The sequence below is a fragment of the Myotis nattereri genome, assembly GCF_964212035.1.
Source record: "Myotis nattereri genome assembly, chromosome: 8".
Classification (NCBI taxonomy): Eukaryota; Metazoa; Chordata; class Mammalia; order Chiroptera; family Vespertilionidae; genus Myotis; species Myotis nattereri.
The window spans coordinates 39410904-39434101 of NC_138083.1; the positions used below are offsets into that span (position 1 = coordinate 39410904).

Here is a 23198-nt window from a genome sequence, read left to right on the forward strand (position 1 = left end):
ATGATGGCCAGACCATACTGTGTGGTAGTGGCCCTACTGCTGCTAGCAGAGGTCTCCAGGCTTGGAGAAGGAGCTTCTAATCCTGGGTTTGTGGTCAGGATCACCAGAAAAGGCCTCGAATATGGTAAGTGGGTTTGGTCATTCCTCTGGTGCCCATTGTTGCCCATCAAAGTGGTGTCACCAGGATTTTTTAAATCTCAGGTGTGCCCTGCCTGGCTTAGAAACCTTGGCTATGTCACCCTCTGGACTTCAGTTTCCTCATCTTGAATGATCAAAGGTTAAGGGTAGGACTAGATCAGCATTTTTTCCTGGGTGGTCTGTGGAGCCCCCACATTAGAATTGCTGAGGCACAATTCTGGAGATTTACCCAAGATTGATTGATGTTGGGCCTAAGAATCTGCATTGTTGACATGTGGTCCAAGCAATGGTGAAAACCCTAAGGTTTGACCACACTATGGGGAATGATTCCTCCAAAGTCCCATTGTATTCCATCATTGCTTCCATGATCTGGTTGAATGAATAAGTAACAATGATTGCCACTTACCAGACACTTTGAGTTCATGATCTAATTTAATTCTCAGGCTCAGGTTGGTATTATTATTATTATTACATCATTTACATGTGGGGAAACTGATGTTTATGGAATTTAAGGGACTTTCTTGAAATTATATCAACAGTAAGTGGCAAATCTTGCATTAACCTGGCCACTCAACCGTTATGCTTGGTACCTCCCACTGAAAGAGCTAACCCCCTCTATGTGCCCCCAGCCCGCCAATATGGAATGGCCACCCTGAAGAAGGAACTGTCCACCATCAACGTGCCTGATTTATCAGGAAGCTTTGAAGTCGGTTGGATGGGAAGTGTGAGTTATGAGTTTAAGAGGTGAGGTCTCCATTCTTTACCACAGGGGCAATGGAGGAGGAAAAATGGGGGCCTAAGGTCAAGGGCAAGGGAGATAAACATGGAATCATCACTTGGACTAGAGGCAAAAGGACTATAGACAGCTCTTATGGGGCCTCTGGAAAATGCTATGTGTTTCCTGAATCATCCGGCTGGGAGGGAAACCCTTTGAAATCTTTCACTAGCCCTTAGGTCAGCCCTGGATTTTCCCTCTACCAGGAATCCCTGGCACTCTCCTGATTGCCCAGATTAGGAAACTACTTGAGACAAACCATCCATCCCTCCAGAGCCTGGTGGGGGTCGGCAAGCAAGGACTTAGAGTCTTGCTGGAACCTATTCACATTTTATTTGCATGCCATCTCTTGAGGACAGCATCCACACATATCCCCAGTGAGTAATAAAGCAGGGGGCCTCCTGGTTCCTGGTGAACAAGTTCTGATTCCTCATCTCTCTCCCCCAAAGACTTAACTGACCTTATTCTCCCTCCAACTTTCACATATTCAGTATTAGAGTCCTCACTCCTCTCTCTCTCTCTTTCCCTCAATATGTTTTTATTGATCTCAGAGAGGAAGGGAGAGGGAAGGAGAGATAGAAACATCAATGATGAGAGAGAATCATTGATTGGCTGCCTCCTGCATGGGATGGGGCGGGGGGGGGGGGGCGCGAAGGGTGGAATGGGGACCAAGCCTGAAACCCTGGCATGTGCCCTGATGGGGAATTGAACCGTGAACTCCTTGTTCATAGGTCAATGCTCAACCACTGAGCCATGCTGTCTGGGCTCCTTTCTCTTTTTTCATCCACTCTTTAGTTGCTTGGATTTTTCTTCCCCAGCCTCCTCAGTGTCCAGAGTCAGCCCTTGGGGATACTGATAGAAAAGGCTCCTCTTGGAATCCTTCCTGGAGACAATTTCCTGAATACAGTGGGCAAAGAAGAGCTGTTTTAAATTTACGCGCGCATATACACACACACACACTGTCCAGGCCATGCCATTTAGAGGTCAATGCCCCTTCCCGTATCCCTAAACGCCTCTTACATCTGGTTTCCACAGTAGGTTACTATGGTCTGTTAACACATTCAGACCTGCCACCAGCTATGAGCTTTTCGAGGGCAGGGACTGTTCTGAATCTCTGTGGCCTCTGTGCCTACAGTCGGGTCAGACAGAGCAGGATCTCAATGAATGTTCAATGAGGGAACTCCTAAGTATCGATCTGGCAACAGTCATAAACTCCAGTGGCCACAGGGGAGTGGGTAATGTAGATGAGTATTCCAGGCAGAGTGACTATATGCAGTGGGTGGGGATCAGTGGGAAAGAGAGAACTTCAATGGAGGGAATTTAATAGAAGAGCTGAAAAGCCAAATAGGGAATGATGAAGCAACCCAGAAATTAGCAACCACAAAAAGTTATTAACAGACCCAGAGTGGGCAAGACAAAGAGAGGGAAGGTATCAACAGAGCACAGCAGCTAGGGCTTCAAAGCAGGAGTTAAGAGCATGTCCAGCAGGAGCCAGTCCGAACTAGAATTCAGTTGCAAAAGATCCTGGGAAATGTAGTTTTCAGAGGCCAGTCACATCCACTATAAGTCAGAGCAAGAGCAAGAGAATGAACCTGAGAGCAAATAGGCAAATTATAAGTGTGATGTTTGTCTGGAGGGCATCTGCCCCATCTAAAGGGGGCAGCTGCTATGCACTGTAGTTGATTGATGCTGTAAGGAAATAAGAACATTCCCTTTTAACTTTTTCTTTTCTTTTCTTTAATTGACTTGAGAGAGAGGAAGGGTAAGGAAGAGAGAGGGAGGGGGAGGGAGAGAGAAAGACAGAGGGAAACAGCAATGTGAGAGAGAACCATCTATTGCCTCCCACAGGCACCTCAACCAGGGATTGAATACACAACCCGGGTATGTGCCCTGACCAGGAATTGAAACCACAACCCTTCAGTGCACAGAACAATGCTCCAATCAACTGAGCCACACTGGCCAGGGCTTTTGACTTTTTCAAGAGAAACCAGAATCTTAGTTAGTTTTGTTTTTCCTCATATGTTTACAAGGAAATGCCCTCATTTTAAAATGTTGGCAACTGATTCAAATTGTTAAGAACGTTATAGGAAAACGTTCAGTGCAGCATATTGATCATATGTTTGGCCCACAGGTCACCAGGGCGTGATCTCAGACCTAAATTGTGAGCCCTATTTGTATTTGAAGTGTGGGGAGCAGAGAGAGGAAGCTGCCTCCTGGAGACAGGACACATAATGCGAAGCCAGCTCACAGGGTCCTTGCAGTGGTGAGGGTCAAGCGAGCACGACAGAAGTTAATGGGGAGGAGCAGCTAGTGGAGGTAGGTGTCACAGACAAGAGGACGGTCTTGGGTCTCAAGGGAAATCTTCCTGGAGGAGGGAAAGCCCATGCAGACCTCGTAGGATGTGGGTGCAATGGTTTGAGTGTCCTTTGTGGTTTAAGTCAATAAATCAGGAAGAGTGTGAGAGGCTGGAGAAGGTTCTGGGGATTCATTCAGAGGACTGTTGTGGCCCTAGCTTTTCTGGATTTAATAGTCTGCCTTCCTTCCCTAGCCTCAGAATCCGTAGCTTCCAAATCCGAAACTCCGATCTGAGTCTACTTCCAGGGAGGGGTGTCAGAGCCTCCCTGTCCAATAACTACGTGTCTATCAGTGGGAACTGGAAGGTGAAAAAGGCTTTCATGTAAGTAGTACTTGGGTTAGGGTATCTCTCAGCTCTGGGCAAGGGCATGTCCCACTCTGGACTTCCATTTCTGGATTCTTAAACGTCCAATCTATAAAGGGCCCAGATCTGATTATTTCTAAGCTTCAGTTTCATTGTCTGTAAAATAGGGTTAATTATAACCCAACCCAGATGCATTTGTGGATTAAATAAAATAGCAGATGTAAGGTATTTGCAGTGTGCCTGGCGCATAGCAAATACTCAGTAAACACTGGCTGTCTTTGTTAGTGGTAAGAAGAGGCTGTCAAAATAATATAAATGGAGCCACTTGAAAATAGAGCCGGAGCTGCCATGCCAGAGGAACTGCCTTGCATGTCTTATGTCTCAAACCTTTGGAATGTTAAAACAGGGCAAAATAACCTTTGCACCGAGTCTAAAACAATCCTGTGCCCCAAAGAACTGTTTGCAAAGATAACAAGACAGTAGATACATGACTACTGGACTGATGACTCCTGGAGTTAAAATTAAAAACAGCATTTAGAATGAATATCACGACGTTACATCTTCATTAATAGAAATGCCTTCCTTCCATTGACATGGTTGTTCCCCTTCCCTTTCTCACAAATACCCATTGCCTTTGTCTCCTGATTGAAACATTACTTGGGCTTCTGCCTTATCAATGCTTCCTGAATAGCTATTGTGATTGATCTCAAATAAATGTTTGTTGCCTCTCACCTTGAAAGGCCTTTCGATTTTTAGGTCACTAGGGCTCAGGTAGGATGCGCAGCTGGTTAATGGGGAGCTAAGAGATACGCCTGGGTCTGAGTTCTTCTGGCTCCTGTTCTAGAGGCCACTGATTATTCACCATTTGGTTCTCATTTCTCCCAACCAGCACCCTACAGGGTACTTTTGATCTCAGTGTGGATGGTGTTTCCATCTCGGTTTATCTGAACTTGGGCGAGGACGGGTCTGGACGACCCACTGCCTCTGTGGCCCACTGCAGCAACTCCGTTGGCCACGTCAGCATTCACATTTCTGGAAACCTAAGGTAAGGCACCCCATACACTTGCTGGAAGTTGTCAGAACTGCCTCAGCATCCAGCTTGCCCACAGGATGTCCCTGATGGGCCAGAAGAGCAAGATTTAAGATTCATCAAAATCAGAGGTCAGCCCTGGCTAGTGTTCTCAGTGGTTAGAGCACCAGCCCATGGACTGAAGGGTTGTGGGTTCGATTCCCAATCCCTGTCAGGGCACACGTGAGAGGCAACCAGTCGATGTGTTTCACTCACATCAATGTTTCTCTCTCTCTCTCTCTCCCTTCCAATCTCTCTTTCTAAAGATCAATGGGAAAAAAATATCCTCCGGTGAGGATTAAAAAAACAAAAGATCAGAGGTCAGTGAACTAAAGTCTGTGGGCCCAATCCAGCAGGCCACCTGTTTTTGTAGATGAAGTTTCATTGGATCACAACCATGCTCATTTGTTTGCACTTGTCTCTGGATGCTTTAGCACTATGTTAGCAGAGTTGAGTAGTTGCAACAGAGACCATGCAGCATGCAATGCCAAAAATATTTATTATCTGGCCCTTTAAGAAAGTTTGCTCACCTCTTGCAAGACTGCCTTTAGGGGAAATCCAGCATCTCAAAGCTATGTGCCTGGAGCAGATGCTCAGTGGATACCGAAAGGATGATGGTGACTGCCTCCCCACTCTGTTCTGGTTGCACTGCATCACTCAGATCCTGGCAGGAAACAGAGGGCAACCCAAAAGGCTTAACTGCCAAGAATCTAATGAAGAGAATATTCACTGGAGAGTAGCAGCAGCAGGGAGCTACTACCACCCCTAGGGTTGAAGGTAAGAGGAAGGGAAGGGTGTTTCCAGAGCCTGGAAAGAGCTGGAACCTTGGAGAAGAGCTCTGGGACAGGAATATAGTGGGACAGCAGGCGGAGGGACCTGGGTGTAAATATCCCAACTCCTCTCTGTTTTCTACCTGTGTCTCCCTTTGGCCAAAACAACTAGAAGCCAGAGAGCAAGAAGGCTTGAGAGATGAATCTGTACATGTCAACCCCAGGATGCTACCTGCAGAACTCCAGGAAGCTCTTGTGTCTAATGCTACCACATCAACTTATAATACACATACATTTCTAATACATACCACTAATCATTCAATCAGCAAGCATCGAACGGTCAAGAAAACTTTATGGGAGAAAAAATTTTGCTGGAAGTAATTCCACTAACGCAGTTCACTTATTTCCCTCAACCTCCCACCCTCACCCCCAGGTGAGAACACAGTGTGAGAGGCTCTGTTTGGCGCCATGATTCTCACAGAGTGGTGTCTGTGACTGGGAGGGGATCTCGGTGGGCAGCTTTACCTGAAGTGGGTGAGACTCACAGCCTGAGCACCATGAGGTTATTCAGCAATGTCCCTCCACACCTCCCTTAGCAGGTAGAAGGGGCTCAGTGCACGTTTGCCAAATGAAGGAATGAGTGAATGATTAATTGCTAAGTGGCCAGATAAGTTGTGTGGTGGATTTTGCAGGGTACAAAGACTAGGTCTTACTCTCCTTATTATAACTTAAAAATGTAAATGCTTCTGAGTTCATTTGCATAGTTCAAAATTCAAAAAGTGCAAAGGGTACAGAGTGAAACAACCAACTCTCTTTGCCAGGGCAACCAATATTAAGTGTCTAATGTCTCGTTCCTGAGTGTCTATGCCTGAACACTTAGATATTTTACTACTTTATGTTAACACAATTGGTAGCATGCTATAGTACAGAGAGTGGTATATCCCTAGCTCGCCTTACTTCACTATGTCTTTGTAAGCTCTTCCACACCTGAACATAAGAGCTTCCTTTTCAAAGTACTCCATTATATGAAGACAGTAAAATGTAATAATTAGTCCTCTATTGATAGACTTCTATTTTTAGTGTAAGGGGTTTTCTTCCAGTCTTTCGCTACTACAAACAATGCTACAAAGGATAACCTTGTGCATAATATCATTTGGCATCTGGACAAATAAGTTATAGAATAAATATTTAAATGGTATGTGCATTTTGTCATTTTAACAGATACTAACAAATTGCCCTTGCCGTGGTTTGCTAGTTAGTGGCTGTTTCCCCCCATTACTGTCAATACAGCATATTATCAAAGATTTAGGTTTCTGCCAGTCTGAAAGGTGAGAGTATGTCAGTATCCAAGGGTCACCCACCCTTGGATTAAATTCACCTGGCTGCGATCTTCTTGGGATAACATGGGGAAGTTTAAATCTATGGGTAGCCCTCTTCTTGGAAATCTCAGTTCATTGTAAAGTGGATCCTGACCCTCTTTCCTCTTTTCTTCAGCTGGCTCCTGAACCTCTTCCATAAAAGAATTGAAAACAAGTTAAAAGATATCTTGAAACAAGAGGTAAAGAAAGGATAAGTATATTTTCCATTAAAAATCACTGACAGGTGCATATTTGATATTTGGAAACAGTCTTGTCTTTTAAGGAGGTTACCATTTGAATTTGCTTAAAACAACCTTACTCATTTGTGGTGCAAAGGCGAACATCAAGGCTTTCCCCAGTGTGAATGATCACATATGCTAAATTGGCATTTGAAACTGACAGTGTTTGATATCTAGTTGTAGATAATATTAGAGAGATATGGAGAAGTGGCTTTGGATCCCTGCCTCACACCATACACAAAAATCAATTCCCAATGGTCTAAGGCAGGGGTCCTCAAACTACGGCCAGCGAGCCACATGCGGCCCGCCGAAAACATTTATCCGGCCTGACGGGTGTTTTTGCCACCACTGTGTGCATAGGAATTTGTTCATAGTTTTTTTTTTAAACTATAGTCCGGCCCTCCAATGGTCTGAGGGACAGTGAACTGGTCCCCTGTTTAAACAGTTTGAGGACCCTGGTAAGGATTTAAATGCCAAAACAAATTGAAAACTTTTTAGTAGATAAACCTAGGATATCTTTCTCACCTTGAGGATAGGAAAATGTTTTTTAAATAAGACTACCCCCTCAAAAAAAAAAAGGCATCATATTGAGAACCACACTGGAGTTGGCCCTCAGTATCTCTCACCTCTGGAAAAGGCCTTGGCCTTGGAGGCAAAGAGGTACCTCTTACATTTACCCTTTGTGTATATTAGGACAAATCGACACACATCCTGGAGCATCAGAGATGGAGTAGGAATAGGAAATCACAAAACTAAGGGCTTCTGGGATCTCCCAAGCTGTAATTCTTGGCTTACAGAGGAGTAAATTGGTCTACTGAGGAATACAATTCTGGAGCAGACCCTCCCTCTGGCTTTACTTTGGAGCCCTCTGGTGGCCATAGTTAGTACTGCCCACAGACCAGGGGCCATGCTCCTTGACGGATTCGCTGATGACAGAAACCCCAGTAGGTAAGGGAGGCAAAGGAGCTGGGGGCTGGGATGGAGGAACCTCTAATTCAAGAGCTGCCTCTTGTACCTAGAAGCTCTTCTGCTTTGTCCCTCTGCTCTCTAATATCAGTCTTTATGTACTACATTGCTTGCCACTCAGCTGCCAGAAAACCATGACAGTGGTAGACCCTAGGGCAGTGCTGACTTGACCACCATCCGCTGTAACTGGGTTCTAGGAACTTAAATTGGGCCCATCTGTCTGAGAGGCCAGCACAAGTGGGACAATAACCAGGTGTCGATGGGGGTAGTGGTCTCTTCTCCCTTTTCACCATATTCTCTCCCTCCCCTCACATACCTACCTACAAGTAGGTATGTATGTGGGGATATAACACACAGTTCCTAGAATGGAGGAGGTGGGAGGAGGGGGAAGGAAGGACTTGCCTGACTTTCACCCACTTTCTCGGCAGATCTGCGAAATCGTCAGGACATCAACATCCTCACACCTGGAGCCCTATCTCCGGACTCTGCCAGGTTAGGAGCCCCCTCGCTTCTCGGGTGCCATCAGATGTCATGACACCCAGTAGCCCTGGAACCACCACCCCCACAAGAGCCCTGGGAGGATTTTCCCCATTAGGTATCTCTCCATCTTACAGAGTTAGATATGGGATGACCACCTCTTGGGGGGCAGGGGTCTGTTCTCTAGAGGTGGGGGAGTAAGGTGATTAAGGGTGGTGACTCACAAACCTACTGGGAGAACAAGGTGGGCAGAAAATTAGGAATATGTGGGAGAATCATGTGTTTGCTTTTACAAAACAGGGCTGCTCTGGCCTCCCTGTGCAGGGCTGGAAACCCTCCTAGCCCTGACCCTCTGGCTGACACAGGTACCTTTTACAATCACACATCAGGTCAGGTCTCCCCCTCTTCTTGAAATCTATCAAAGACTCCTCCGACTCTCAGAAAAATGGGCCAGCTGTGGGGGACAAGGCCACCGCAGCACTGTCTTCAGCTTTACCCTGTTCCCATCCCCAACTCAGCCAGCCACTCTGGTCCCTAGTCATCCCTCTAATATACAGTTCTCCATAACATTGCAAGATCTCTGCACATACCATTCCCTCTGCCAGTGCCTTTCTCCACATTTACCCGCCTTCACCAGGCAACACCTGCTGTTCCTTCAGATCTCAGCCAAAGCAACGCCTCCTCTGGGAAGTCTTCCCTGACTCCCTGTGCGAGTCACTTTACCCCCTGTTATATGGCTGGCACCATCCTATGGACTTCTATTTAACATCTAACATACTAGCAATTGAACATTTATTTCCTTGAGTATTTGATTATTTCCTCCTCTGGACTGATGCTCAGCAAACACTGAATTAATGAATGAATCAACAAATGAATGAATGAATGAAGTACTCTCTGTGACAGAAGATACATGGATATGCCCCAGCCCATTTCCATTCTCCAAAGGCTACAGTCCCTGTGAAAAGAGTTCCCAGTATAGAATTTGCACAACTGTGTTTAGCCACTGTTCACAATGCTGCCTCTTTCCCATTCCATAGTCACCTTGATGATTGACCAGGTTGCTGGCATTGACTACAGTTTAGTAGGAGCTCCCCAGGTGACCTCCCAAGGCCTGGACACGCCCTTCAAGGTAAGGGGTTGTGGGTAAAGGGTCTTGGAGCTGAGAACTGGCAGGAAATCAGCTCCACCTCTCAGAGTCAGCTCCTACCCTCCCTCTCCAGTCCACCTGCCTGTCAGTCCATATCCTTGACCAGGGCCCACAGTGGGCAGATGTGATCCTCAGCACTGCAGAGCAAAACCTAAAACAAGGTTTCTGAGCCAACGTGGTAAATCTCTCTGGAGTCCAGAGAGAGCTGAACTCGAATCCTATCTCTATCCCTTATGTGGTGGGGAACCTTGTAAGAATTAACCTCTCCATTACATTGGAATAGTAATAGTCTTCCCCATAAAGTTGCCATAGGAATTAAGTGAGATGTGTATGAAGTGCTTACTTAGCAAGTGCCTGGCACATAGCACATGTATAGGGTAGCATTGTTATCACTATCTGCCCATGCCTGAAGAATGGCTCTCTAAAAGGTCCATGTCCTGGAACAGAGTGTGGAATCTCGGAGGGAAGGCAGGGGAGGGTGGGTGGGTGGGAAATGATCAACCAAAGACCTTGTATGCATATATGCATAACCCATGGACACAGATAATAGGATGGTGAAGGCCTGGGGAGCGGGGCGGGGGCGGGCTGGAGGGGATCAATGGGCATGTCCTATACCTTGAAATCTGTAAATGTTACCTTACAGCCTTAGCCAGTTTGCTCAGGGGATAGAGCATCGGCCTGTGGACTGAAGGGTCCTGGGTTTGATTCTGGTCAAGGGCATGTACCTTAGTTGCAGGCACCTCCCTGGCCTGGGCCCTGGTCAGGGCTCATGCAAGAGGCAACCAATTGATATGTTTCTCTCACATTGATGTTTCTCTCTGTCTTTCTCTCTCTCTTCCACTCTCTCTAAAATCAATGGAAAAATATCCTCGGGTGAGCATTAAAAAAAAACAACGTTCCCTTACCTGGCAGAAGGGATTTTGTAGGTGTGATTAAATTAGGGGTGCTGATGACAGGATTATCCTGGCCTGTTGTAATCACGGAAATCCTTATAAAAGGGAGGTAGTAGATAAGAGACAGAAGGCAATGTGACAATGGAAGCATGAACTGGAGTGAAGCAAGAGGTGATGCAACGGAGGGACTTCTGGAAGGTAGAAAAAAGAAGGGATGCAGGTGGCCTCTGGAAGGTAGAAAAGACAAGGAAGCAGATTCACCCTTGAAGCCTCTAGAACAGCCGTGGGCAAACTACGGCCCGCGGGCCGGATCCTGCCCATTTGAAATGAATAAAACTAAAAAAAAAAAAAGACCATACCCTTTTATGTAATGATGTTTACTTTGAATTTATATTAGCTCACACAAACACTCCATCCATGCTTTTGTTCCGGCCCTCCGGTCCAGTTTAAGAACCCATTGTGGCCCTTGAGTCAAAAAGTTTGCCCACGCCTGCTCTAGAAGGAGCCCAGCCATAATAACATTTTGAGCTTAGGCTTCCGACCTCCAGAAATGTAAGGGAATAAATCTGTGCTGATTTAAGCCACTAAGATTAAGGAAGTTATTACAGCAGCCGCAGGAAACCAGGACACCCCCTCTTCATACCGGTCTCTTCCACAACTCCCCCGTGGGTTGAGCCAGGCCCTGGAGTGCCACGCCCTCCAACCTTATTTCTTTAACTAACACGTATGTGCTTCTTACTATGTCCCAGATGCTGTTCAATATTAACTTCTTTAAATTTCATATTACCTCCCACAGTGGGCAGATGTGATCCTTAGCACTGCAGAGCAAAACCTAAAACTTTTAGCATCGTCCCCATTTCAAGGTGAGGAAGTTGAGGCACAGGCAGTTAGTGACTTGCCTGAGGTTGCAGAGTCAGTAAGTGGCAGACCAGGGCTCCAACCCATACTGTTAAGCTCCAGAGTCCATGCTTTTCACCACTGGCTGGGCCTCCTGTCCTATGTCCTGAGCCTGAGTGAACACAGGATGTATCTCCCCACCAAAAGAGGGATTTCAGGCAGCTGTCAGGACCTAGATGTTGTGGCACCAGAGGGAATATTTCAGGACCCCCGACCACACATTCTGGAGAGAAACTGCGCCCTCCCCGCCGCCCCCCCCCCCCCGCACCTCCCCCCCACAACCCCAGCCACCTCCCAGGAATAGGAGGCCTCCCCCAGGCACAGGAGGCCTCCCCCAGGCACAGGAGGCCTCCCCCAGGCAGGCTTTGGATGTCTCTGCCTGACATCCTCTCTGGAAGGAACCTTGGGTGACTGATATGTCCTTCTGTCTCCAGGGTGAATTCTTTGGCCGAAGCCAGCGCTCCCCAGTCCCCTTTGATGCTCCTCCCATCAGGCTGCCCCAGCAGCATGACCGCATGGCCTACTTTGCAGTGTCCCAATATGTCTTCAACACGGCCAGCCGGGTTTACCACCAGGCTGGGCACATGAACTTTACCATCCGGAATGAGGACGTGAGTAGGGGATGGAGGAGGCTGGGGGTCCAGGAGAGAGCATCAATGTTTCTCTCACATTGACACCCACTCTGGGTGTCCTCGGAAGCTAGGGGAAGAATGTGGAACTTGGAGCCTGCCCAACATGAGTGCCAAGCCAGGCTGTGCCTCAGTTTCCCTGCGTGTGCACATGGACCCCCAGGGATTCTATGAGAGCTTGTAAAGAGCTTGTGTCTGTCACACAATACACGTTAGCTATGATTCGCAGGAATTTACAAAAATCAGACAGACTCTGGTGTGTCAGAACAGGTTCTCTGAGCAGCAGATGCCAAGACAGCATTAGACTTATAAGAGTTTTATTAGGGAAACACCTGTGGAGGGTAAAAGAGAGGAGGAGGAGGAGGTGGGAGAGCCCCCAGACTGCGATGCGATGTGGTACCATGTGCTTTTTCAGACCTGACCACAGGCGATTACACTGGGGCAGGGCCAGTGCTTGTCAGTCTCAGCTCAAGCCCCGCCCCACTCCCGCTGGAGGCTGGCATATCCGTTCAGAGGTCTCCTTATGGGTGGGGGAGGAGGGAACCTCAGCCAAGACACTGTTCATGTGCCTCCGATGAGACCTCTTCCTGGAGGACTCGAAGACAGTTTTCTTCAGTCTCAGTACTCAATACTCTTCTACTTGGGGCCCTTCCCTTTCTCCTCCACCTCTTCCCCCTGAGTCCACAGAACAGCAGGGGCCTTTTGTTCAGGGCTCCCTTGGCAATAAGATGACCCCCCAGCCCATCTGCATTGGTACATCTGACCCTCGAAGATGCCCTGCCACAGGGGAAAATGGACAATGGGGTCGGGGAGCGCCTTTTCCTGTTGGTCTCTTGCTTATACTACCACTTCGAATCCTGGCAGTGATCTGAGAAAATTCTCCAGCTCTACCACCCCAGCCATGCTCCGCAGGGGCTGCAGCCGCCTGGGAGAGTGCGCCTCAGGTGTGAATGGTGTGGGCCTGAATGTGAGGCAGTGGCAGCCAGCTGCCCTCCTCTCTGCTGACCCCCCTGAAGGGAGTTCTGAGCAGCACAGCCCCAGAGCCTATGCAGTGATACATGCCATAGGAGCTGCCCAGGTAGAGAGTGGGGATCTTGAGGGAGGAGAGATGATGGAAGGTTGGCTAAGAACAGGTATAGGCAGGGTTCCCCAAGCTGAAAGATCAGCAAGTCATGAGGTGGGTAGAGAATGACACCACAAGAGATGGTGAGAAACAGATTTTGGGGGAAGCTATACCTGGAAGCTCACTAAATCCAGATTGTGGTGGTGATCAGTCCTCATTGGCCTTTTAGGGGATCATCCTGAAAAATAATAAATAACAGTAACAGGCATTTATTAAGTACATTGAATATGTTCCAGGCACTGCATTTGGTGCTTTCTCCACATACTATCTCATTTAATCCTCGTACAGTCTGTACAGCAAGTGTCATTATTATCATCCCTATTTTACAGATACAGAACCTAACCGAGTTTCTCAGCGACCACTCAGCTAAAGAATGGTGGAACCCAAGCTGTCTGGCCTCTGAGACCATGCCTTTCATCGCCACGATGTCCTGCTTCTTAAGCAACTCCCTGCTTCTTCTGCTGCAGAGTCCCCTGGACTTTCCAACTCACTTGCACACCAAATCACTAGGGGCCGTGATTCCTCAGGTAAGACCTCTGCCTACTCATCATAGAGGACAAGGCAAGCCTCTTGACCTAGGCCAGTGGTTGGCAAACTGTGGCTCGTGAGCCACATGTGGCTCTTTAGCCCCTTGAGTGTGGCTCTTCCACAAAATACCACATGCGGGCACGCACGTACAGTGCGATCGAAACTTTGTGGCTCTTGATCAGCTGCCTCCTGCATGCCCCACACTGGGGATCGAGTTCGTGACCTGGGCATGTGCCCTGACCAGGAATTGAACCGTGATCTCCTAATTCATAAGTTGACATTCAACCACTGAGCCACACCAGCTAGGCAACCATCTATTCTTACTGGAACATGCCCATTGGGGTGTCTCACCCATCTCACACACTTAACCCGAGTGTCCTTTCCAATCACACAGCCATCTATTGAAAAGGAGTTCTGGAAAATAAAAGTTTCTCCATCCTGAGATATTTCCACTGCTGATTTCAGGCCCTTAGAGACTGAGCCAGAGTCCCTCCATTTGTGTTCTGCCCTCCCCTGAGTCTCTGCCCTTTCTCCAGCTGGCCAGGTTGTACCCCAATACAGAGCTAGAACTTGAGATGTCACCTGAATCAGCTCCATTCTTGATGTTCACCCCTGGAAATGTTACCTGCATGCCAGTGATGAACATCCAGGCATTCGCCCTCCTGCCCAACTCTTCTAACCGCAAGCCACTCTTCCAACTCAGGGCGGTAAGTCTGATTCTGGCTGGGGCAGCAAAGGGTTATGTCTGCCATGGGTGTAAGCCCCTCCCTCAGCTGAAAGACTAGCAGGCTGCACAGCTGATAGATGCTGGAGACTATTTACTTCCACTGGAGGTGTAAGTGGGCCTTGCAATTCTGATCTGAACGCCAGGCTTCCCCAGGGCCTCTATACCTCTATATATAACAGCCTAAGCCAGTGGTCGGCAAACTCATTAGTCAACAGAGCCAAATATCAACAGTACGATTGAAATTTCTTTTGAGAGCCAAATTTTTTAAACTTAAACTAGATAGGTAGGTACATTGTTATTAACTTAATTAGGGTACTCCTAAGGCTTAGGAAGAGCCACACTCAAGGAGCCAAAGAGCCGCATGTGGCTCAAGAGCTGTAGTTTGCCGACCACGGGCCTAAGCGACCGTTAAGGTGAAACAACCAGAAGGACCGGTTGCTATGATGCACACTAATCACCAGGGGGCAGATGCTCAATGCAGGAGCTGCCCCCTGGTGGTCAGTTCGCTCCCACAGGGGGAGCGCTACTCAGCCAGAAGCTGGAGAGTGCAGTGGCAGTGGTGGGAGCCTCCCCCGCCTCCATGCAGTGCTAAGGAGCAGCCCGCTGGGCAGTAGGGAGTGAGCAGGCAGGCGGTAAGGAGCGAGGGATCCCAGATTGTGAGAGGGCCTCTAGGCGGCAGTTGGACATCCCCCGAGGGGTTCCAGACTGCGAGAGGACTGCAAATTTCGTGCCCTGGGCCTCTGGTAGTTAATATCAGAGTTTCAAGAAACCTTAAAAGTCGTTCACTCCAGCTGAGTTGAAAATTTTAGCTTTCTCACTGCTATGTTTGTTATAAAAAATCGTTTAAAGCATAACCCTATTTAAATTGCTATAAATGAAAGTCATCAAATTATATTTTTAAAGAAGATATAAAATTTAAAGAACTCTTAAAATAGCAATACTCTTGCTGTTGATTTATAGATTCAACATAACACCTATCAAAATCCCAGCTGGCTTTTTTGCCAGATAACAAGCTGATTCCAAAATTCATATGTAAATTCAAGGGACCCAAAATAGCCAAAACCATCTTGAAAAAGAAAAATAAAGTTGCATAACTCATACTTTCCTATTTCAAAATGTACTATAAAGCTATATTAATCAAGATAGTATGGTACTGTGCAAAGACAGATATATAGATCAATGGAATAGAATTAAGAATCCAGAATTAATTCCCCATATTTATAGTCAATTGATTTTCAACAAGGGAACCAACACAATTAAATGTGGAAGAACAGACTTGCAGGAAATGGTGCTGGGGCAACTGTACATCCACATGCAAAAGAATGAAGCCAGACCACCATACACAAAAATTAACTCCAAAAGGATCATAGACCTAATGTGAGAGCTGAAACTATAAAACTCTCAGAAAAAAATATAGCAATAAATTTTCATGACCTTGGGTTAGGCAGAGCCTTCTCAGATCAACTCAAAAGCATAAGCAGCAAAATAAAAAATAGGTACATTGGAGTTCATCAGACTTAGAAGCTTGTACTTTAAAGGATAATGTTATGCCCAGATTTCAAGATCCCCCAAAGATCCACCAAGGAGCCGAGTCCGATGCAAAAGCATAGAGCCTTTATTCAAGCTGAGCTCGGTCCCTCTGCCTCCACCGACACAGTGGCAGGATGCGAGAGAGCCCCAAGTCTCAAAAGAACAAAGATTTTATAGGGCTTGGGGTCGGGGGCGGGGGGGAGGGGTGTGAGGGCTCACTCAGACCACTGATTTGGCCGATTCCGGTTGGTTGAGTGTGGGCCGGGGGCTAGTGATGCAAGGGCAGGGTGTTGCTAGGGTCTGGTTACACAAAGACAGGGGGGTGGTCAGCATACTTTTGGCCTTGGGTTTGTTCCCCTTGCATTCCTATTGGCTGAGATAAGGGCAGGCTGAGTAACTGATACATTCTGTGGATTTTTCTTGGAAGAGGGGTCAGGGACACAGCTATCAGTCCCATTCTGTCCTTTCAATACCACCATTCTAGGAAGTGAAAAGACAGCCCACAGAATCAGAGAAAACATTTGCAAATCATATATCTGACAAGGGCTCAGTATCTGACAAGGGCCCAGAGATTCTCTGAACTTCCTTGATAGTCTGCTCCAAAGTCATTCTTATAGGGGCAGTCTCCCAATTCGAATACTCTGAGTCTAGTTTGGGCTTATTACCCCTTCTTCTTCTTTTTGGTTTCGTGTGCGTGTGTGTGTGTGTGTGTGTGTGTGTTAATCCTCATCTGAGGATATTTTTTCCCCATAGCTTTTCAGAGAGAGTTAGGGAGAGAGAGACACACACACATTGACTGGTTGCTTCCCACACATGCACTGACCAGGGGCAGTGAGTAAACCCGCCATCTAGGTACATGCTCTTTACCGTGATTCAAACCCAAGACCCTTGGGTTCAAGGGGCAACGTTCTAACCATGGAGCCACACCAGACAGTGCTTATTCGCCCCCTTTTTTATGCTTCCATTAAGATGGAAACCTCAGCCCTAGATGGTTTGGCTCAGTAGATACCGAGCATCAGCCTGCGGACTGAAGGATCCCAGATTTGATTCCAGCCAAGGGCACGTACCTTGGTTTCAGGCTCAACCCCCAGCTGTATGCAGGGAAACAATCAATTGATGTGTTTTTCTCATGTTGATGTTTCTCCCCTCCTTTACACTCTCTACAAAAAAAATCAATGGACACATGTCCTCGGGTGAGGATTAACACAAAAGCACACACAAATGGATTTCTCTTTCTATCTCCCCATTCCCCCTCAAATAAATAAATAAATAAAATAATAATAATAATTTTTCCCGGGGTCTTATCTGCATCTACTAGGGTTCAGGAATCTGGAGAAAGGGCTGTGATGCAAATTAATAAACAGACTAGACATGAAATACAAATTTGGGAGGCATTTGGGGGGAACCAAGGGAGGCTTAGCTTTAGTAACTAAGTTCCCTGAATCTCAGGACCCAGGGCTTTTTATTCACACATTTTGCCCTATAGCAAAGCAGATGTACATATCAAAGGTAAGGTTTGGTAAACAGTAAAAGATTATCAGGTTGGGGGAACTGCCTTCGGCTGCCTGGTAGCAGGCAATAATATATGCAGATCTTCAGCCCTGCTGAAGTCCCAAGGCTCATCAGCCTTTTGATGAACTTCTTGCATTTTATTATGTCCTGCCAGAATTTGCTTCCAGCAATTTTCTAAAATGATGGAAACCTCAGAAATCTTAGCTCACCTTTCTTAAAGTTAGCTATGGAGCCACCAACATCCTGCATCCTCACTCCATAATCCTTGAGTAGCTGCCTTTTCCTCCAAAGTCCCATATCTGGCCGTGGTTTCTATTTCCGGAGATTTGTCTCCTGGACTGGGAGCCAACACAATGCCTACTTAGCCTGAGAATCTGGGTGATGTCCTTTTGCTTTCTAGAGAACTGACATCTCCGCCACCATCAGTGTGAGCTCCAGCAGGGTCCTTGGCTCAGTGACCCCAGGAAGGTAAGAGGCCACGGGTGTAGGGAGCAGAGCGTGTGGAATGGGTGGTCAGAGCATCTAGTCTGGTTCACTGATAGGGCTGGAACTGGCCCTTGGAAATAGGAGTCTCCACTGGGGCTGTCTCATTCTCTAATCTGGCCCCTCCAAAAAATGCACATTGACAATGCCTCAGGAAAAAAGCCAGAAGCCGAGAAAAGCTGTCAGGTACCAGAGATCACCTTCAGGTTCCCCATCACTATGGGCTCCTCACTTCCCCTCATAGGCACCAGTGAAGGAGCTGAAACTTCTGCAAAGAGAGTACTTAGGAACAATAGTCCAGTTGGAGAGGGTGGGGCTTGGAGCTGTATTTGCAAGGACTTTACATATAAGATTGAGAAACACTGTCAATATTACACATCAGAAAGTGCAGCTTTTGGATGGAGGATTAAAGGTGCCCCAAGCCACTACTTACTGCTCCATTGTCCAGGTACCCAATCAATAGGCAAGTATTTATTTAGTCAGAGTTCGGGCTTTGGATAGCAGAGACTATACCGCCCCCCGTGGTTGGCACTTGCCCTAGCGGTACTCTGTCCAGAGCCCTCACCTGGGCCATGTCTTAGCTGCTCTGGCTGCTGCTCCCTGCTGAGGTACAGGTGCAATGGGTTCATCAGAAGAACAAATTCCTGGCCTCAGGTTTAGATGTCTGTCGGCTGACAGAATGCCCTAACCCCATTCAAATGAACATCTCCGTACGAGGTCTTTGAAAAGAAAAGCTAGTCCAGCCAGTGTGGCTCAGTTGGTACAGCTCCCCATGCACAAGTAGGTTACAGGTTGGATTCCCCATCAGGGCACATGCCCGGGTTGAGGGCTTGATCCCCAGTAGGGGGCATGCAGGAGGCAGCTGATCAATGTTTCTCTCATCGATGTTTTTCTCTCTCTCTTCCTCTCTGAAATCAATAAAAACTTATTTTTTTAAAAGAGAAAGAAGTTAATGGTGAGCTTTTGGAGGTCCTTGAATTTGAGTTTATGCATAGACCTGGCTTGGGGAGTGTCTGCAGTGTCAAGGAGGAGAGCCAAGAGCCTTAGACTGAGGAGACAGCAAAGTGAGCAGAGGATCTGACCCAATAGTTTACTCTGGAATTATTAAAATGGCTCTGCCCCATGAGCAGAAAGCAGAGATCTGTCCGGGGTAATTACTATTCCTGAACAAGGGAACCAGGTCAGCAGCCAAAGGGAGCAATGGGGAAATTGGTGTTCGGCTCTTACAGTGACAGCAATCCAGGTGCCGAGTCCCTCTGCCTTCCTTCACTCCAGTGGCTGCCAGCTGCCTGCCATTACCATTTGTGGTGCCTCTCTTTTCCGTTTTTTGTTTGTTTTTTTTAATATATTTTTTAAATTGAACTCTAGAGAAAGGGGGAGAGAGGAACATCGATGTGAGAGCAAAATACCAATTGGCTGCCTCCTGTATGTGCTCCAATTGGGGAGTCAAGCCCACAAGAACCGAACTGGCAACCTTTCAGTGCACGGGACAATGCCCAACCGACTGAGCCACACCAGCCAGGGCCTCCTTTCCATTTCTATTGTCTATTCCCATATTATACAAATAATCCATGCTCATGGCAAGATAAAAAAAGAGAATTAAAAAAGTCTAAACAAAAATCACCCATAATCTTGCCCCATTGAGACTATTACTCTTAATAGTTTCATGTTTCCTCCCAGTCTTTTTTTATACATTTATATATAACTGGAAACATACAGTGCATTACTTCTTATACTCCATTTTCTCCAGTTAATATTTATGTCATCATAGTTTCTTCCAAGTTATCGAAGGTGCTCAGATAACACTATTTTTTAATGCCACTTCTTAAATCACAGCACATGCTGAAAGCCTTAAATTGCAGAAGAGCTGGTGGGGCCCAGCCCCTGAAATGCCCTTGCCCATAGGGACTGCACACCCCACGGCATAAGTGTGAAAAAGTATTAGCCAAGGCCTGGAGTGACCATGCTTCTCTCTTCTCCACACAGTAAGCTGAAACTGGAACTGAAACACTCCAACATCGGTTTCTTCAATGTGAGTTGTTTTCTCTTCAGTGTTTCTTGACTGTCTTGCCCAAGCAGGGCATCATGGGGTTCAAGAAGTGATAAAGTCCCAGAAGATGCACTGCAGCCTTGCTGGAAATGAGACACCACATCTGAAAGTTAACCGGCCAAGAGAAGCATTGACTGAGGGCTCAAGAGGGGACAGGACAGGGACATTGAGAGTATGAGCTTTGAAGGGAGGTAGATCTAGGCTCCTAGATCAGCTCTGCCACTTGCTAGCTGTGTGAACTTAGCAAATCACTCACCCTTTCTAAGCCTCAGTTTCCCTGTCTGTAAAATGGGAATAATAGCGTTTACCTCAAATGGGGGCTGTAATATAAAATGGGGCAATGAATTCAGTAAGACACTTTTATAAAATGTCTCACATAATAAGCTTTCAACATATGTTCATTATTGTAATAATAGAAGCCCACATCCACAATCCCTGATGGTTTTCAAAATTGAGATTTTTTGAGATAATATGGGGCATGTACCACATTATATAACAATTCCAGCAGGATCTAGGGCAGCACTCTATAATCAAACACATTACTATTTTTGCCACCAAATTTTTAAAATATTCACACAAAGTAGATAGCCCTGTGACAGTTGTGGTCATTTTGCCTTAAAATGAGCTTGCATGCAGTTATGGAGAATGAAGTTCAGAGATTTGGAGTTTGGGGGAACTGTGAACAGGGAGCTGTTTATCTGTGGTGCTGACAGGACAGTCAACCTCTATTTTGTAAGTGGAATGTGTCCAGAGGTGGGGGCAGATGCTCTTTTCTTGGACTCATTTGATCCTTTTGCTCTGGCCCCTCCTGTTCCAGGTGCAGTTGCTGGAATCCATCTTCAATTACTACGCGTCCTACATTATATATCCCTCTCTCAACGGTAAGAATAGCTGTTACTGACTGCCACGTGTGAAGGCTGAATTCTACCCTTTCTGTAGCATTTATGGTTCATTCATTTAACAAATTGAGCCTGTCTTCTGTGCAGGCTGGGGCACTGTCCCTCACAGAGTTTGCACTTGGTTGGGAAGGCACACGTGTAAGTTGATAAATGCCATAACAGGAGGAAGCACTGGGGGCTGCAGGAGCTAGGAGGAGGCACTGAACCTCCTAGAGGTCACCCCAGGAGGTGAGGGCTAAGTTGAGTCCAAAGCACAAGGAGTTAGGCCCAAGAAGAGGGAGCATTCCAGGTGGCACGTGGACAACACCTGGAGTTAACACCGTGGGTGCTGAGCCAGGTTAGGACTGTGGTCCTTGGGGATGAGTCCCTGGACAGAAACACTGCACGGCCCAGCCCTGGCCACTTTGGGTGACAACTGAGGAAAGGCTCTTGAAGGGACAGAAGCCCAGGAGGCTGTAGACTCCTAGAGGCTGCATTTCCCAAGTGTTTGCCTGTGTGTACCACTCCTTCCCCCCCGCCCACCCCTCCAAAAAACACACACACACAGCCCCGAATCCAATAGTCTCCATTTCAGGGGCCCACTCTCATTGGCCAGCTGCAAATGCAATGTCTGTGTCTCCACGCCTCCCAGTGTTTCCTGTCCTGCCCACTCTCTGCTGTTCATCTTCCAGCAAAACTTGAGAAGGGCTTCCCACTCCCTCTGCCCAGGGACACCTACCTCAGCAGCTTGGAGCTCCAAATCCACAAGGTCAGTGAGAAGTGGGGGCTGGTGGGGAGCTCTAAGAACGCCTGGGAGGGCTGCTTTCGGGTTGATGGATATTAGGGGGAGTCCTTAACTCCCACTTACATCCTAGACCTAATTTTCATAGTAAAAATGAATTTTGGAGTATAAATGGCAGGTCTTGATGATCTGAAATCTGCGCTTCATGTGCAATAGCTCAGTCCTCAATAATTCTGGTCCAACGTTAATTGAACATCTACAAAGTGCAAGGTCCTTAGCCATGTATGGCAGAACGTGCAAAGGCGTCAGATCAGATGCAATACTTTTGGGTTGAGGAGAGGCCATCTGAATAAGCCCTGGATGCCCTTGGTGGAGTGAGGGTCCCCACTGGGCACTGACCAGCCCTCCTACCCACAGCAGCAAGGGATGGTCCTGGGGAAAAACTGGCCATGCCTTCTAGTGGCAGGAACTTATCAGGGCAGGGGACAGGGACCATCATAGTACAACTTAAGATATAAATCCAGAAGGACTAGTTTGCAGTGTCTTCACTGTTCCTATGTTCTTTTTAAAAAAAAACGTATCGATGCTATTTTTTACTCTAAGGTAATCCAAGACTACATTCTCAGAAATTATGTGAGGGGAATAGCTCAAGCGGCACCTGGTTTATGGATGTCTTCCAGAAACCAGAGCTTAGGATATGCAAATAATTTCTTGGGGGCCAACAGCTGATAAGGACAGTTTTATTTTAAAATATATTTGTACTGATTTCAGAGATGGAGAGGGAGAAACATCAACGATGAGAGAAAATCATTTATCGGCTGCCTCCCCCACACTGGGGCTCAAGCCTGTAACCTGGGCGTGTGCCCTTGACCAGAATTGAACCCAGGATCCTTCAGTCCACAGGTTGATGCTCTATCCACTGAGCCAAACCAGCTAGGGCAAGGACAATTTTATAAAGACCTCCTTTTAAAAAAAAAAAAATATATATATATATATATATATATATATATATATATATATATATATTTTATTGATTTTTTTACAGAAGGGAGAGGGCTAGAGTTAGAAACATTGATCAGCTGCCTCCTGCACACTTCCTACTTGGGATGTGCCCGCAACCAAAGTACATGCCCTTGACTGGAATCGAACCTTGGACCCTTGAGTCCGCAGGCGACACTCTATCCACTGAGCCAAACCAGTTAGGCCTAAAGACCTCCTTTTATAAAAGCCTAAGGTCTTGGTTTCTGCACTGACTGGGTTTTTATTTGATAACTTGCCTCTCCCTATGAAAGCTTCCCTTTCAGGAAGTTCCTATGCAACTCAGATAATGGCCGTTCTTGTCTGCCCTTTGCTTCTCTCCAGAACGTCTTGTTCGTAGGGGCCGACATCGACTAGATAAAAGACTGAGGAGCACCTGTGGCTGGAGGGGACACGCCTCGGCTGCACTGGCCCTGCCTGCCCTGTGGAGCCAGTGGCTGACATTTCGCTTCCTCTCATGAGTGTCCCCGAGTAACACAGGCCCAGCCAGCGCCTTGGGTAGGTGTTCAAGGGCAAGGCAGAAAAGGAAGCTTGGGGGCAGGATGGCACATGCCAGTCATGAAGAACGCC

The 23198-nt window shown here is 47.0% G+C and overlaps 1 protein-coding gene across 1 annotated transcript; it reads left to right on the top strand.

Annotated features, from left to right (window-relative positions):
* LOC308522920 (lipopolysaccharide-binding protein-like) lies at positions 1-22985 on the top strand (the record flags this gene model as incomplete). The annotated part of the gene is made up of 15 exons (XM_081096544.1): positions 1-124; positions 768-882; positions 3462-3590; positions 4462-4617; positions 6906-6969; positions 8403-8466; positions 9489-9580; positions 11823-11999; positions 13608-13667; positions 14205-14375; positions 17838-17905; positions 19907-19952; positions 20788-20851; positions 21541-21617; positions 22953-22985. 15 exons carry the CDS (start codon positions 1-3, stop codon positions 22983-22985), a joined length of 1440 nt encoding a protein of 479 aa, XP_080952670.1.
* Positions 22986-23198: the final 213 nt, after the last annotated feature.